The 17,825-nt window shown below is 39.3% G+C and overlaps 1 protein-coding gene across 1 annotated transcript in view; it reads left to right on the plus strand.

The window, feature by feature from the left end:
* Nucleotides 1-1,787: 1,787 nt before the first annotated feature.
* The window catches only part of FHDC1 (FH2 domain containing 1), a 34,437-nt gene continuing 18,399 nt past the window's right edge, over nucleotides 1,788-17,825 (plus strand). Inside the window, exons 1-4 of the mRNA XM_085300634.1 lie at nucleotides 1,788-1,840; nucleotides 2,674-3,302; nucleotides 10,276-10,337; nucleotides 10,943-11,045. Of these exons, the coding sequence (XP_085156760.1) occupies nucleotides 2,820-3,302; nucleotides 10,276-10,337; nucleotides 10,943-11,045 (648 nt within the window). The 5' untranslated portion in view covers nucleotides 1,788-1,840; nucleotides 2,674-2,819. The remainder of the gene's footprint in view (nucleotides 1,841-2,673; nucleotides 3,303-10,275; nucleotides 10,338-10,942; nucleotides 11,046-17,825) is intronic.

The raw sequence follows: 17,825 nt of genomic DNA on the forward strand, positions 1-17,825 counted from the left end.
TACTTCCTGCTGGAAGACACCTGCTGATAGCAGCAGGCTGCCCAGAGTCRGCCCCTGGCTGCCAGCTTCTCACGTCTCCCACCCGCAGTGATGGCAGGGACTCTGGTGCATCTTCAAGCTGCTCCTCTGACAGACAGGAGAGAGAGGCAATTTTGACCAGTCTCCAGGTATCCTGAGATTTGAGAACGTGGTGTTTCTGTTAAAAGCAGGTGACCTCTGTCACCTGTCATGCTCATCTACCAGAAGATAAAGCTAAGTGCTGGTGTCTGTGCGGCACCTTTCCTTCYATGCCTTCATTCCACAAGTTGTCTCGTTGTCTTAGCTGATCCTGAAGGAGTTTACAGTTCCCATGATAGCTTGAAAATAGTTTTTCCTGCTCTATCTGTCTTTATGTTTAAGTTGGAGGGAAGGGGAATTCCTCTTGCATTCTCCACTCCTTTCACTAGCAGCATTCCTTGTCAGAAGCACCTCAGGTCTGAGATCAATCATTTTCCATTCTTGTATGTTAGCACTGGGACTCTGATGATTCATCACCTACAACTTTGTTTCATTAGGACTTGATTCTATCATCTTAAAACGCCTAAATTTATTGGAAGTTTCTAAATCAGGTTCTTATGTGATGCTCAGGGGTATGAACACTCTCTCTCCCCCCCCTCCTTTAATTTTTTTTGTTTTAATTTGTGGGAACAAGAGAAAATCGTAGCTGCTGAACACTGCTTTGTGATGGTGAAAGACTAGCTAATACGTTTTTCATTTTTAAATAAATGAGAGGAAAGAAAACACTTTTTTCCAAATTCTGTATCTTCTTAAATTAATGCAATGTTTAATTGCTTTGAATAGTTAATCTTTTTCTACCACCTTGCACCTACTTCTTTAATGYCTTTGTGTGTCTATGATCATGAGCTTGAGAAGAGGATTGAATACAGAGAACTCTGTAATAGCAACTGAATATTAATTCTAATTTAATTTTGAACCTCCCTGTTCTGATGCACTTTCTTTGTAGCTCTTCCCCTTTTTATCCTGCTATTAAAATATTTTCCATCATTCCTATACCTTGAATCTCCCATAATTTTTTTTATGTTTTGTTTTCCAGTCTCATGAGTACCTTGATAATATATGATATAAGATTAGAAAATCTGAAGCAGATTTTCTGAAGCAAGGACAAATTCGTTGCTATTTGTGCATGTTTTTGAGAAAGAGAGGTGAACTGGGTCATTTTGTGTCAATTTCTGTTGACTTCAGTGAAATCATGAGTATTAGAGCCCTTACAGTCCAGGAGAGACATAGCCCTAAGGCTTCTTTCTGTGGCTTGGGTCTGTTTCTTCATGAACACTGTAATGATGGATGTCTGGCAAAAATGACAAAGGTTTTTGTCGCTATTACATAATGTTAAATAGAGCTGGGTTGTCAAACAGAGCTGGTATCAGTTCCATGTAAACCCTGCTGAACAGGCATACAGCTAAGTCGGTGCCAGTGTATTACCTCAGCTTTTTCTGTGATTTTTGCTGCATGACTGTCTTTACTCAATTCTGTCTATATTTTTACTGTGCAGTATCACTGATTTTTRGTAATTTCCCCAAATCCTTTTCAGGTAACTTAAATATTTTCGTTAAAACATGGAATTTTTCATTTGGCTATGTTTGAAATATCTCAATGTGTTTTATCTGAGAAATGTATCATAAAGAAAGACTTTTTTAATACTTGTGGCTTGTCAAAATGATGCTTCTTACAGAAATTTTACTACTACTTAAAGGTTTACTGTCAATAACAGTATCTTCTTTTTTGCAGGTGATATTATAAGAAACATTGCTCAAAACTATTGTGATTCCTACTTCATGAGGTAATCTATCTATAGCTTTCCTAAGTATTTAAAGCTCTGCATATGTACAGTGCTTAAGATGTATAGGTTAATGTTCCTATTTGTTCCTCTACCTCTCTCTCTCTGTACTTATTGAACTAGCTATGGTAACCTAGATACTGAAATAAATTATAAGAGACAGCTTAATCAAACTGCAGTCTTTCTTCTGTCAGTGTGTTTGGTCAGTAGCCTAACCTGACTAGTGATGTTAAAATGTAAATGCTGAAAATTTATGCTCAGTGAACACACGGAATTTAGGGACTGTATACTGTTTTTCCCTTACTGAGAATCACATGAAAAATGTTAAGGTAAAAACAGCAGTACATTAGGCTAGATGTTAAATTGTCCCACATATTGTTCATTATTTTAATGCAGTCTGGCTTTAAAACATGAATTAAAAGGGTACRAACTGAATCTACATGCTCCAGTTAATCCAGTACTGTAATTAATAGTCCTATTTTCTATCTGTATGTGTAATCGCCTTTTAAAAATCTAAAATTAATATTTGAAGAACACATGTTTGTTTTATAACCTGTGGTAAGTACATTATCTTATAAAATCACACTGAACAAAGATTATTAGATGGGTTCAGTAGCTACTGTGTGCCATTTAAGAGGGGTTCATATTTGTATATATGTTATTGAAATCTACATCCCCACAAATATTTGAAATCTAGCCTTGGGAGGGAGTCACTATTTTTTCCTTTTAGATTAAAAACATTGATAGCTGTTATACCTTAATTTTAGTGTATTTCCAGCACAAGGAACAATATTCAGTCTCTCCAGTTTGAATTTTCTTATTGTCCTTTGTTGCAGGTTGCAGACATGGTACAGTCGCGCATTGTGTTGCTGCTGCTGGCAGACTAGAGTTTGAAAGACTGTGATATAAATTGCTGCTGCACTATTCAATGTTTCAAACTGACCCAAGGAAGTAATGCTCTCCTCTCCGGAGAGGCCATAAAATGCATGTTATGAATTGTCTTTCCTTGATCAACGATAAAGAAAATGGGGCTATTTCAGTTGCAACGGGATTGATGAACGAGGACACAACGACAGCATCTCCACTTCCCCAGCCGTCGGAACCGCCACACCCTCCGCCATGTCCCCTGACAGGGGCCCCCCCACCCCCTCCGCTCCCCCTGGGCGTGCCGCCCCCTCCGCCCCCTCCTCCTCCGCTGCCTGGGCCCAACCTGCCCCTGCCACCACAACTGGTAAATGGGCATGACAACCACAGCAAAAAAAAGCGAATGCGGAGCTTTTTCTGGAAAACTATCCCTGAAGAGCAAGTCCGTGGTAAAACCAATATCTGGACAATTGCTGCAAGACCACAGTATCAGATTGATACAAAGACAATTGAGGAACTCTTTGGGCAGCAGGAGGAAACCAAGCCCCAAGATCCTAGAAGTCGATCTTTAAAGTCTTCATTTAAAGAGACTAAAGAAGAGGTAAGAATCTGAAGCAAAAATCTCTCTTACATAGTGTGGTAGGCATTGGTGTGAATTTTGACCGGCATTAGTTTGTCCGTTTCTCTCTCATGGTTCATTGTTACCGCAAATTTGTCTTGATTTGAGGGGGAGGGGAACAACAGAGAGGATAAACTCTTTGTTCTTATTAGTACTAATTTGTTTTTCAAAGAGCTAGCAGTATTTTATTATTTTAACTGGATAATTGCTGTGATTTGATCACCTACTAGAATTAATACAAAAATAAGTGAAGGGAGCTGAAGGCATCTGTACTTATTCTCAGTGGTTAGTCCTTGAGTTTTCAGTGTGGAATAGAATTGCACTTAACTGTAAGTTTTCTCTTCAGCTCTTCCCTTGTGTCTGTTGTATAATCAATGCATTTTGTATGCAAACATGTATCAGGCAAGAGAATCCTCTTGCAAGGATTCACATGTCCAGAAACATCTGAGAAGGGAAGTACCGATACAACAGTGAGGAAATAAAACAACAGAACATAATAAGGTTAAGGAAATTTGTTACTTAAGATAATTCTAAAATTTTGTTTTTAATGAATGTTGCTTTCACTCCAGTGAATGCTTTGTTGTGTCTACCTTGCCTTTCTGGACATTAAAATAGCCTGCTTGACTTTCAGGCATGATCTGAAGATAGTTACTGATTTCATGTCTAGTGGGGAGAAGGTGTATTCCAAGACTTTTCAGTTCAGGCATTCTCCAGTGAACTGATAAATAATGCTTCTAGTTCTAAATCGTGATTTATGGGCAGCCTCTTTGCGAGGCCTGAACTGCCTTGTCTTAAGTAATCTTTATGTGTAGAAATGCAGTTTTGAGCACCCGTGTCTCTCTATGTATGTGCTGCCTTGTAAACTAAATACAGAGGACACAGGGTTAAGAAGTGTAACCATGTATCAGTTTTTAGTGAGCAAATGGGAAATTGAAGTTGAGGTATCTTGCAGAATTCAGAAGATGTCAAACTGAAATAAGAAAGAAAGACAAGCTGAGAAACTCACGTACTGATAATGTCTACTAAGTGCATTGTATGTAGACCAAAGTAAGGGATTTAAAACAGGCATGAGTATTGCAGACTGAAACGCTGCACTGGGGAGGAGCAGTTGAGGCCAGCTTCAGAGGTAGTCATTCATCTCTATGCTATTTTCAGCCTATGTTCATCTTTGGATCAGGATATTCCATTGCAGCAAGTGACCTTCCTGTTCTGCATGTATTTGTATAGAACCCCTTTGAGTATGTTTTCAAAGAAGTCCTCTTCCAGGATTGTCATATATTAAAAATCTAGATGTAGCAAAAATGGTGATAAATTCCACATGGCAGTAGAGTGTAGTCCCTAGTGTACAGTAGTTTGGGTAGAGAAAACCCCAGTGTGTTCATGTGTTTCCGTGCGTTGCCTGAAACCTGGTGCATCCTGAGGAGGTGCAGCGTGATGTTAGAGACTCAAATTAGAGGTCTGCAAAACAAGTAGTCTCCAAGATACAGTCTCTTGGAAACAAAGATCTGCCTTGCTGTAAGTTAACGTATCTGTGCACACACTAGGGCTGGCAGGGTTATCCAGTGCATCTCTGCTGCTTGATGCCTGTCCAGCCTGGTTCAGGGCTCCCACACGGCCTCTGCAGATGGCATGGAGTAAGGGTATATGGCTTGCTTTGTTGCGTGGCTTATGCTGCTGAAGTGCCAACAAATTCTAGTTGGGTGCTAAGCCGTGCCAAGCATGCTGCAACGATGTGTCAGACAGCAAAGAGCAATTTCTTGTGTGTTAATGGATTTTGCAGTACTGTTTGCTTGGTGAAGAAGGAAGGAGATAGTCCTGAAATGCTGTATGTTAATGGAAACGCAGAAGCACAGGCGTGCTATGCTTGCGTATTTAATGTTACTGTAGCCTTCATTCAGCAAACATGTTGAGATTTGAGGGACAGGCAGTGTTTGTGATTTTCTGTTGCTGATACTGCAAGCCACGGCTCACTCACTTTAGTGTTTTAAAATATGATGGTTATCCCTAGTTCACTGGAATAAAATGTATGGAAGTTGAGAGGAACCAAGGGGCAGGCTGAGGAATACACAGCATTCATGTGACCTTGTGGAGGGAGCATTAGCCTACGCTGAGGAAGCTGACCTGGTTATGCCTCTGGCCTGATAGGAGAAGGTAGACAAGACATTTTGCATTTCAGTACTTCTGTTCCTTTGTGTGTAAAACATAATTGATGTTAAAAAGTGCTTTATGATCTAGTGGTGCAAAATGTTCTTTCAAGTTTAAATGATGGAATTAACTTGGTTGTTTTACGATGTCAACAGCAAATTTTCATGATAACTTCAAGTGCCTAAAATTCAAGTATTGCTTAGGTCTAAACCTGGAAAAAATCAGGATTTGTCCGAAGTACTGTGCTTGTTCATGGCCAGAGACAAGCGCTGTTTTTGCTCAAGCTGCATACCTCTCTATACTGTGGTGTAGCTTCAGTGGGAGTGGTGAAGAGTGAGCTGGTGATGAGGGTGGTCCCCAGGGAGAGTGGAAGAGTTTCTTGGGTTCATTCCTTCTCCAGAGATCATTATTTATTATCCATTTACCATTGAATAAAATGCATAAGCAGTTCTGGAAAAAAGTTCTCTCTTCTTTTAGAAGCTTACAGAATTACATGTCCTTTTAATTCCTCACTTTTTAGCACTCTGTATGGAGAAGGTAGGTACCCAGCTCAGGTTATTGAAACCCAATTCTAGGGTCTCAGTACTAAACTTCATCAAAACAGAATTCTGGTCCCTTTGGACAGTTGAGCAAATGCTTTCCTTTTCAAAAMCGATCCCTCACGAAACTCTTAGGAGATTAATTAGCATGTTTCCTTAACTAAAAGCTTAATTTGCTCTGTGGTTTCACGTAGCTTGAGCCCTTGAAAAATATGTTATGAAGAGTTCAGTTTATGTACCAGCTCCAATTTATGTTCAGCATCCTTGGGTGGTGGCACAGTATGGCACAGCGTACATTCACTAAACTATAGCTAAGCTCGCAATGCAGTAGGCAGAACCAGGCCATTGCCAGCAAAGGGAGCTGATCTTGCTTTATTCTATGAGCTTCCCTGCTCCTGCCTTTCACTCCCACCCATCTGTGTGCTTGTGCTGGCACTCACTGGACCCTCTGTAAACAAATTAAAGTCAGAAACCCAGCAGAATCCTCTGGTGGATTTTTGTTTTCTACTGAGGTAGTTTGTGTTGTTTTAGTGAGTTTAGGTGGCTCATGTAAGGGGTCGTGTGAATTCTGGAGCCTGTACAAAGGATAGGAGAGGAGGTGGAGAGAGATGGAAGTTGTGAACAGGATATGTCTCTTCTCCTTTCTTGGACTTGCCTTCTCCCTGTTTGCCCTATGCTGGTTGTGATGCTCATTCCACCTTCTTGAGAGCTGGCTCAACCTGTTAATCCAGCAGAGAACTAGCTAATGAGATGAGCAGCAGGAAAGAGCAGACCAGGAACGTGGCAAGGAGAACAAGATGGAGTAGGACAGCCCTTTTGGGTGGTAGCTGCTAGGTTTGCTCAACCTCACTATGTCACTGCACCTTTCCTCAGCTGCTCCAGACAGCGTGTGTAACTTGGGGAACAGAGCCCAAAATATTAAACTTGATGGTTAGTGTTATAAAGTGAGCTAGAAACTGAAATGGAAATTTGTCTGCATCCTTCCTAATYTCCAGCACTGAGCCTGTGCCTCCAGATAGTTCCATGCGTGCTAAATCTTGTAAACTCTGTCCTACCATGTGAAACCCCATTGTTCTTATCCAGAGAATACATTTAATGTTCTGCTTTCACTTATCTGTCATAAAACCACGTTCTTATGTCCCTATTCCTTATTGACAATCTCATGGCAAGAAACTTCTATTGCATTTCTACAGACAACCACTACAAGCTTGATATTGAAACGAAGCTTCCTGGTCTCCAAGAATTCTTCTCTGAATATTTCTGGTTGATTGCAAATTTATATCAGATTCAGGAGTAGATTACTTGTTAACCTCATCACAACTTTACCACAGTACCCAAGCTAATTTTCCCCTTCCCTTTCCTTCATACAGCTGCATCTAAAACAGTGCGCTGGTAGATTAAAATTGTTCAGCTGATCTGTTATCACCCTGCATTGTCTGCTCCTGCTCCAAATTTCAGTGCACAGTGTTTTGAAGTAGACTAATATACACTGGGTTGATAATGGTAAGAAGCAGATTCATGAGTGGATCAGCTGTCCTTGCTTCAAGGATTGTACTGTTTATGAAAGAGAGGTGGCAAGCCTGTGAGGCGGTGACACTTGTGTTTGCTGGCAAGTGTGTGGTGAATTGCAGGTTCTGAGATGGTATTAAGTAATTGAGGTGGTATAGTATTTCCAGTGTAGCATAAAGAAAAGCTTAATAGTTTCCTTTAGCGGGACAGTTGAGGAGGATGAGAATGGAGAAAATTCTCCTGAACTTACCTAAAATGAATCCTGTAAATGCCTGCTGTGCTGGCACTAGTATTGCAGATGTGTATGAATATAAGACAGGGGTCAGCTTTATTAAAACCTGGGTAGTGTTTTAATGGTAAAAAGAGAAAACTTGGTGGGAAACCATATCCAGACAGCTTTGGGTAACAACAAAATCAAATGAAAGTTTCATAGGGAAGAAGAGTATATGTTAGGAATAGGTGTTAAGCCTGAGTTTCTAAATCTGATATGGAACATGTGTATTCAATATGACAGAAGAGACCATGTTTTTGTGCAAAGGGTAGGAACTTCTATTTTTGGAGTATCTTCTAGGTCCCCTCTCTCCTCACTCTCTCTTCTGGAAGCTCCTTCAAGGTAGTGACAGATTTTTCAAGCACTTCTGATAATCTTAAAGTAGACTCCCAAGCAAAGAATGACCAAAGCCTGAGCCATGTATTGTGGTTATGTGCTTGCACAGGAAAGTAGGAAAATACAGTGCAGAGTCATATACAGAAAAGAAGAATGTAAGGTACTCTGAAAGAGTGAAAAGGTTAGAGCATTTGTCTTACGCTGTGCTGTTAGGGCAAATGCAGCACAATATGTTATCATCTATTGTGTTTTTTTCAAGAAAAGAAATAAAAAAGATACATCCAGTTTTGTTTGAGATAGTGATGAGAATCTGAGTTGTGCAAGTTGTGCTGTGGAAACCAAAGTTTTACCCTGCTGATGGTCAGTCTTACTCTAACAGTTACGGCTTATGACTGAAAATGATATGTGGAAAAGGCTAAGTGTGAGTATGTTTTAAAAAAAAAAACAGCCCAAAACCCTAAATGATGGAATCAAAACTTATAGGCTTGAACCAATACAGAGAAATCTTTGATCCAAACAGATACTTGAACAAGCTATAAAGCTTGGCCAAGAATGGGTTAGAAGATGCAGCGTCCTTTCTTGTAGCACGTCTAGATAAGCAGAGAGCAGAGCAATTAGAGAATGGAGCTGCAGTTTGAGAGGTCAATGAGAGGTCCCTGTAGTGAAACATTTGAAAAAAAGATTAGATAATGCAGGGGGGGAGATAGTTTAACCTGTCCTGTGTTAAGCGGCTTTCACATAATGATCTGTGGGGGCATCTCAGCTCCTGAGTTTAGAGGACTTACTGTGCTTATACTCCTCTCATCTTTGCATAGACTGAAGGGCTTCAAGMTAGCAATCATCTAATTAAAAATAATACTTTATTATTTCTTTTGTTTTCTCATCTTTAGTAGTTTCAGGAGAGAGGCAATTCCAAAATTTGGTAAACTTTTTAATATAATTCACYTTTTTCAGCTGAAGAGGAGGCTATCTCCTGATATGTGCAAAAAAGTATGTCGAGAATAGCACATTAATCGTATCTTTATTTTCACTGTCACCAGTTTGCTCCAGGCTAGTTCAGTTTCTTGACAATGCATTTTATTTATATTTCTAATTCTTATGCTGTCACAGAGGTTAAGATACCTTTCCAGTTGTCAAAACTTCAAACATCATGTGAGTCCAGCACCAGTCTTGAACCTCTGTGTGTACTGCGTTCTTTTATTATATCAGTGAGGTGACACTGTTAACATGAAACAATTCTCTTGTGCTAACAAATCTCGTGACTTTTGTAGCTGTTATCACCAAAATAGCTTGTGGTGAAATTTTAACCTTAGGGAAATTGAGACACAATCCACGAAAACCATGGTTAACATCTCAGGTTTGTAGTTTTATGTAGTTACAAGAAGAAAGCTATTTAGCATAAAAAGAATAAACATTTTTATTTAGTTTTTTTAAAAATACAGAGAAGAAAAGTTAAATTCTTTTTGCTGCTTAATCTCCAGAGTTGCATCTGCAAGATACTTTAGCAAATTTTCTTTAAAATATAAAGTGAAGAGAGATTATTATTTTATTATGGGTTTCTGTTTGCTTCTAGATAAAGCAGAGATTTGAGCATTATCTGTCTCAAGTTTTGATTTGAGATTGATTTACATACCYTTTTGTTTGATCAGCATGGTTGTTAGTTTGAGGGAGTGAAATCAGTAGTGCAGGTGGACCTCTGTTTGTAGAAAGCCAATCCTGACATTTGTTACACAACCACTRACATATATGGATATTAAAGTGTGGTACTCACTGGCTGTGGGGCCTTAAATGCAGTGCAAGATATTACTTGATAAAGCAACATTTTACAGGTACAGCACTATGAAATAAGCAATAAAAATACTTTTACTTTGTAATGAAATAGAACTTGCCGTGGTTCCGTTTGCAGACATTGTTATGTTTTTCCCTCTTTGCTTGAAAAAAGGTGTTGTGGGTGGGCTATATAGTTCCTGGTTAAAAATTAGTTCTGTAATATATGATCTTTTTTGATAAGAAGTGACACTGTGTATTCATTTGGCTTGTGGTTTGTTGGCAATATTTGCAAAGAATTATCTGTAGTAATTGAAGGAAAAGTATCTGCTTTATATGATTTTCTTGTATGTATTAACAAATGAATCTTTCTTGCTTTCTCTCTCAGATTTCCATTCTAGATGCAAAAAGAAGTATGAATGTTGGGATATTTCTCAAACAATTCAAAAAGTAAGATTTGATTTTTCCATACAGCTAATGCGAACTACAAATGTGTGAAATTTTCTTTACTTCTCATCAGATGTGTTGTATAGTGTGCACTGTTCCTTATGGATTTTACAAATTCTGTACAAGTGTGTCATAATTTGTTTTCTAGTAAGTTTAGTTTTGAATGCCATTATGCTTTAGGACCAAGTATTCTAAGTTTGCTACTGTTACCTAGTTGAAGTGAGTTTTCACTTGCAGTTAAAGGAAGCTCTTATATCTCATGTAATACAGCATGAGAGTTGCTTTTTGTTGGCTTCCTSTCTGTATAAAGAATGAATAGAAGGGGGTGAAGTGAGGATATATGTGTGGATATATACATACTTTTAAGAGCAAATTGTTTCATTGCTATCTTGATTCACTGATAGTGTTACTCTTTATTAAAGACATCACTGAAAGTGATGTTAGAATAGTTCTGCTATGGACCCTGATACAGATAACCTCATTGTAATTCCTGTAAGCAGCACAGGCATCTTTCTTTCTTTCTTTCTTTTTTTTTTTTCAATTTATGCAACTGCATCTATTCACCCTGCAAGTGTTAGAAATGTGTATGCTCAATTGTTTTTTTCAAGGTCTGCTGAATCCATCATTGAAGATATTTTTCATGGAAGAAGTGAGCCCTATGGTTCTGAATTGCTGCATGAATTTCTTAAATTATTACCAGAAGCAGATGAGGTAAATAATAGTTTTACATGGAGCTTATTTTTGTGCAGTTCTACTGCCTGGGATTCCAAGGTGAAGGTCTGTAAACAAGGAATCGCAAAACCTTCCAGAGGTCAGCAGAGAGGAAACCACTGAGTGCGAAAGTGTTCATTTTACATATGGTAGTGTGTTTGCTGTAACCATTTCTTCATACCAAGTAATTTCATTTATTTTTAAGCTACTTCTTAATGAAAGCACTGATGAGGTTTTTCTGTTTCTTTGACGACCCCTGTGAGCTTTTGTCCCATAAATTTTTCACCAAGAATTGGAACTCTCTTGGGTGCTGAGCAGATAACTCTGCCCTGAGGGTCGGAAAACTCAGAACTGAAGTACATCCTAATGCAATCAGATCAAGTTTCACTGCTTTGGCACTTGCCTCATACTTCCCCATTGCAGTGCCTGCGAGTTGGGTATTGGCAGCCATAGGCTTCTGCCTCTTTCCTGTTTTGGTTTGCTACTTGCTCAGTTCATCTAGGATCTGCCTGCACCTAGGCCCAGGTTATTGGGTTCCAACAGGACAGAAAGGCTGTGGCACTGTGTAGCAGCCACAGAATTTGTTAACATGGCTCAGTGCTCCAAGAGAGACCTATTGGAAGGTGCAGTCACCAGCAGCGCGTTCTGCCATTTCCATTGCCCACCATGCGATCAGCATGCAAGTACTGTGCCCCCCCCCCCCACCCCGCAGTCCCACCTTCGAAGCCTATTCACCTGATTAAATGAGTGAAACTTCAAAGACTGAGTTGGGAGTCCTGCTTAATGGTGCACAGTTCCATGTCTGCTGGTGTATTTGCACTGATCCATTTGTATGTACTTGAAAGAAATGTATACCACAGATTTGACATAATTAGCATTAGAATTGGTTGAGTGCTTCACATCAAAGTAGTGGCTGAAACATGGGAAATGGCTAGTTAACATACGCATATAGATCAACCTTAGCTCACTTGCTTTACCACTTCAAGGTCATACAGTCCAAGCACTCTGTTTCCTCTGTGCAACAGCAAATCTTAGCTCTCATGTGCAGTCAACAGTAAAACGTGTCCTATTACTTTGCTGTCAAACATATAACCCTAAATTGTGCTGCTTTTGCAGAGAATCTTGTAAAAATTAGTTATGTTACTTTGTTTTGTTAGTATGATTTTTACGGTTGGAGGATATCAGCAGTTTGAAATGCAGTTAATCTTAAACAAACAAAAAGCTTAAAGTAGTTTTTTTGTTGTTGTTTTTTGATATAGGTATTTCTATATTTAAATGGAACTTACCTTTTCCCTCTGAAAGCATTAGATAGAGGAAAACACCAGAAGTACTAGCTTAAGAGAAACTGATTCCTGGTTAATTTTGTGTATATTGAGCATTCAAACTAGACTGAGAAAAGGTATTTTTCTTCTCTTCCTCTTTCTCGATAAGATCTCTGATGTTATTTTAACATATTCCCCTGTGAAATATGATGTTGTAATTCTAGTAGGATTCTGACATAAGCTACTGAATTTTATCTTTTGGAGCCTGACAGTAGTGAAAATGTATCCTTCTGCTAGCTATTAGTAGGTAGTGCATGGTTTCTGAATCCAGAAGAGATTGTTTAGCGTACTGGGCCAGACACTTTATATGCCCAGTTTGTGCTGCTTACAAGTGAAAAAGTGTATTTATTTCTGACTAGCAGCTGATCTGATAACAGGCCCACCCCTCAAGACAGTGAGACAGAGCACTTAAGTGCTTTCGAGGAGTCAATAGAGAAATTAATCCAAGAGATTTTATGGTGGAGAGGAGTATTAGAATATAAAGCTTATGATGTGGGGCTGTAATTGTTAGATTTGTTGCTATTCCTAAGGGAGGGCTAGAAAAGAGGCTTGTTCCCTTCGTTCAGATATTTGTATTGTACTTAATAAGTTCAATGCTCCAGACATCTCATTACTCACCTTCAGGAAAAAGAAAGATCTCCTTTCCCCTCTATTTTTCTCTCTGCCAATTATTTTATTCCTTGGGAATGAAGCCCTGCAAAGTATGACAGCTAGAGCTGGGAGGAGACGGCAGAGGATTGAGAGTGATGGACTAATGCTTCTGCTGATGTGGAAAAATGCTCAGTACCTTCATGTCCTCATGCTTCAAATACTCAAAGAATAAGTGGTCCGATAACTCACTCACTGCTGTTGCTTCTAAAATTTTACTGTGGTCAGTTAAAGAATTTCCTCTCTGTAGGAGCCTCAGAGCTTTTATTGTTTGTGCATTTTTCCCCAAATGAAAGTTCATTGTTCCCCTTTTATATCCCTTTCTTATTTTGTTAGTTTATTAGCTGCTTCCTAGTCTAAGTACCTATCTCCCGGAATACTGATTCATGTTTTGCTAAGAGGAGCTATACAGTTCCTCTCCACATAGAAATAATCCAAAATCACTAGAGATACCAGGTGAGGCGGGGTTACTTTTCTGGTGTGCCCCATTCTGCTTAATGGCTTCCAATTTCTTTTTGTGCTGGTGGTCATGCCATGTGACAGAGCTTTGGAAAGGTGTTGTGTCATCCTGCTGCTGTCCTGTCCCTGCACAGTGTTCCACCCGTTGTCAGCAAGGGATCCCTATCAAGACCCATCCTCCATAGATACTTCCCATTCTTTGTCTAAACATGCTTGGTTGCTGTAGACACTCAGAAAAACTCTGGGTAGAGACTTAGGCAGTCAGATCCTAAAAAGATCATTGTTACTCAGTTACCAGCCCTGTTTGTCCTGGTGTAGCTGTGGGTGGGCTGCTGCAGTTCCCCTTTGTAAACTCTTCTTTTTAGCAGCTCAGGTATTTACAATCACATTTCCCAGTTGTCTTGCAAGTTGGGGTGAGGGCCTCCTATCAGGTATGTACTCCAGTAGCTGTGTCTTTGGAGACGTCCTCTGCTTTTTCCTTAATGTAGAAGTCTGGAAAAGCAAAAGGAGGGAGGGAGGAGCACCATCGCTAGTCGTAGCTGTAGACAGGGTGACTCTGGACTGTCACGTTTCTTCATTTTGACTAAGAAACTTTACAGTTTATCTAGTGCGAATAAACACTGGCTTTATACTCTAATCTTATCATGTTCTAGAAATGTAGTGATATATAGCCACGTTACCTCCGTGTTCCCCTAGTCACTAGTTTGACACGTGTGGCACATTTTACATCATTTCAGGCCATGTTATCTCAAAATGGATATTCCAGCGTCTTTGAGATGGAACAGGAAGCTAAATGCTCAGGCTGACAAATAAATTGAGCATCTGTTGTCTTTAAAATTGTTCTTTCTTGTTGCAGTATTATATTGAGGCAACTTCGTTCACACACAGAAATAGGTGTCAGTGCTAAGAATTTYCTAGCTGTTAACTGAAAGACGTAGGGAACCTTGTGCGTAAATGGCAAATACTGGCACTTTGCTGGATGATTTTGTCAAATTGTAAATAAGAACGTTATCGAAACATTGGAGCTGTTGTGAAGCTTTCTGTCAAACTGCAAATGTTTGGGTATTTTCAAACATTTGATTTGAAAACTGATTAAGTTTTTGAAGCTGGCAAACCTGGAGCTTGCTGTTCCAGGAGCTTACTTGTTCCATGCGACGTTTTGTTCAGGACTGTGGCTGCCAGGGTAACTACATTGGTAAAAAGGTTCAAGAAAACACTATTAAGAATTTTTTGATAAATTCAAAAAGTCAGATTAGTAATTTTGTGTAAGCCATCTTTAGAGGTATCGCTGTTTGTTACTTACTGAGAATAACCGCTTTATAAGTGGATAAAATGCCTATTTGGAATCTCAGCTTCTTTTTCTTGTTACAGCCCATTTTCTGCACAGGGAACCTTTGTCTTGACTGAAGCAATGGCTTTTCTGCTATATCTCTTCTGAAAAGGTTACTAGCTATATTTCTTAACCATGCCCTGTTAAAATGTCTGACAACTATGATTTCTGGCATCCTGACCAAAGCAGAGGAGAATCTTTTAGCTGCTTTTATGTGCACCTCATTGCACTGTTCAGCAGGCCCAGACTGGTAAAAGTTGAGAGAGTCCGGTGTTTAACGACCTAGAATAGCCAGAATTTGTACTTTGAATATATACAGAAGAAAGCATATCATACTGCTAATCAACTCACCCACACACATGCACGCCCTGGTTATCAGCATACTGTCTCACCTTTTTTATAGTGTCTCAAGCCTGTCCTTTGCTCTTCTACTGTGTTAAAACGTAGTCATCTTTCCCCTGCTTTACTGGAATTGTTTTTGTCTGTCAGCTCTGTGCTTTTCAAACCACATTCATGTAGTACTGTCCCCTCCTTTCTTCTTCCAGTGCTGTATATGGCTGACCATCCTTCATAGTTTTCATCTCCTGCTTCCCTTTTCACCCCCTATGTTAGCTACAGTTTTTCTCCCCCCCGCCCTTTCTCATCCTCTGCTGGTAGAGGTTTGCCACTCCCCGGGCATGTGCCCTGTGGTTTCTGCGTACCTAATACCGGAGCTGCTTTCCCGAGAGTCCTTGCACTCGAATGCCACTGGGATGCATTTGGAAGGTTTGGTATTTTTCACTTGGGTTTTTCTTTAGTACGTTGAATGTTTGCAATGGTATGGAAAAAAATAAAAAAAGCAGAAAATGTTTTCTTTTCTGGACTACTGTACTTGGCTATATTTATTTATTTGTAATATTATTTGATTTATTTGATTTGAATGTGGGGAAATGCTCTATTATAGGCGCATAGGAGGATGAGAGGTATACTGATTTGTATTTTCCTTCAAAGATTCTGGATTTCCAGTTAGGAGTGCAACATATCTCTTCTATGGCATAAAGTAAAACACAAATATTTGTAAAAAGAGTGCCAAAATAGCAGAGAAATTGAGTGGCAGGAATGTAGTAGCTTTCCTGTCTTTGAGAAATAATGATAGATTAACAATAAGCATATCTACTTCAATTGTTCACAAATCAAATAAACAATCAAGCTTTCTCTGTTTCATAACTGTTTTTAAAGTGAAAATAAATTGCATATGTGAGAAACGCTTATATTTAAAATCTAATTTTGTGTGCGTGGGCATGCATGGACATTGCAAATATATATTCCATATACAAATATAATGAAAAATGTATCTTGGTAGCTCTGTGCTCAATTTGAGTAAACACAGAACTGAGCCTACAGTATAATTATGCTTCCTTGCATGTGTATGTTACTCAGCCATATCTTGTTATGTGGTTGTGCTTGGACAGAGGCAGTCAAGGCCATTCACTCATTGTGATGGAAAAATAAGGGCCCCCACTTTTTTTTTAGCTCTTCTGTGTTCTCTAATTATAAACCCATCAACTGTATCTGTTATCATGATTAATAATGAACTTTGTTGACAGTCTGCATAGTTTCTTAGCAATTCTTAGTAGCTCTGTTTGATGTTTTAATTAGATTCCCACTTCTAGAAGCTACAGGGTAATCTTGATCCTCTTTGAGGAGCATTAGACAACGTGGCTGCAGAGAGAAGAGGCCAGCCTCATGGGCATTTGAGTAGCGTTTCTTGGAACGCCGAGGGGGCTATGCAGAATGTGGTTGAGGAATTGTTAGCTTTGGGATTCAGAAGCCATTATTTCAGTTTACAGGTGGTGTGAATCAAGTAATATATCTTTTATTTTTCTGCTTCATAATGGTATGACTGGTCTTTTTCAATTATGAAATTTGTAATAAGGAGAGAATATAAAGCAAATTGTTATCTTGGCTCTAACTGAACTATTCCTCAGACTTACAATTTTAAGATCAAGTTAATGGGAGATTCAGTCTCTGATTTGAAAGACGTAGACACGTATGGAGAATCAGGCTATGCAGTGCTGAATTAAAGGGTGAAAGGACTTTATAACTCTTCTGTGTTTCTCTTTTGTGTATTTGTGGCCTGGGTCACTATTGTTTGCCTTTCTTGGACCCTGGGACTTTTTAGGTGAGTGTCCTTGCTGCTCCTCGTAAAGGTGCAGTTTCAGACATCTAGGACAAAGATGAGGGGGCTAAGACGGATGGCATGGTGTTGACATGGTTCTTGGTGAAACGCAGTTACCAGGCTGTTGTGAGCACCACTTTATATGTTACAGCTGTCTACCCAGACTGTCTTTTGGGCAGACTTTACTGGCTAAAATACTTGCACTGAGACAACCTCACCCCTTTTTATCTGTCAGAAGGGAGCTTGGTGAATGTCTTCTGTAGTGCTTGCAAAAGGAAGTTCCTCCCCTGGATGAATTCTGGGATTTAGTACTCCCTTGTACCAGTCTGGACATTTTCCACGATAGAATAGGGTAGAAGAAAGAAGATTTCATCTAATATCTAAAAATGCTTTGAGAAGTGCAGCAGTCTGGAAACAAAGATCACTTTGCAGCATTAACTTTCCCCATAGATAACAATGATTGCTACTTATTGTCAAAAGCGTACTTAAATATAGCGTGCACACAGTATGATTAAATTAATATTCCTGTGAACATCTCGGCTCTAGTTTACTTTTTGTGCATTTAAATCTTACAATTGCACCTTTCTGTAATTTTCTGTGGTTTAGGATCTTGACTGGGTTTTTTTTTGGTGAGTCTTTTTCTAATTTTTTAGTTTTTCTTAAAATCTGAATACCTGTATCATTTTCAGGCAAACTTTGAGATTYGCAACATACTAGAATAAGACTGAAGAATTTGCAATACTTGCTTTTAGGTTGTAGACCACCATTTTTTGGAAGCTAGGTTAAAGGAACCACCTGCAAAGGCTAACTGAGATAGTAGATATCTCCCACCCCCCACTTCATGATGTGGGGGGGGGGAAGTG

Source organism: Rhea americana, unplaced genomic scaffold (genome assembly GCF_003343005.1).
Source record: "Rhea americana isolate MKP2758 unplaced genomic scaffold, rheAme1 scaffold_167, whole genome shotgun sequence".
Taxonomy (NCBI): domain Eukaryota; kingdom Metazoa; phylum Chordata; class Aves; order Rheiformes; family Rheidae; genus Rhea; species Rhea americana.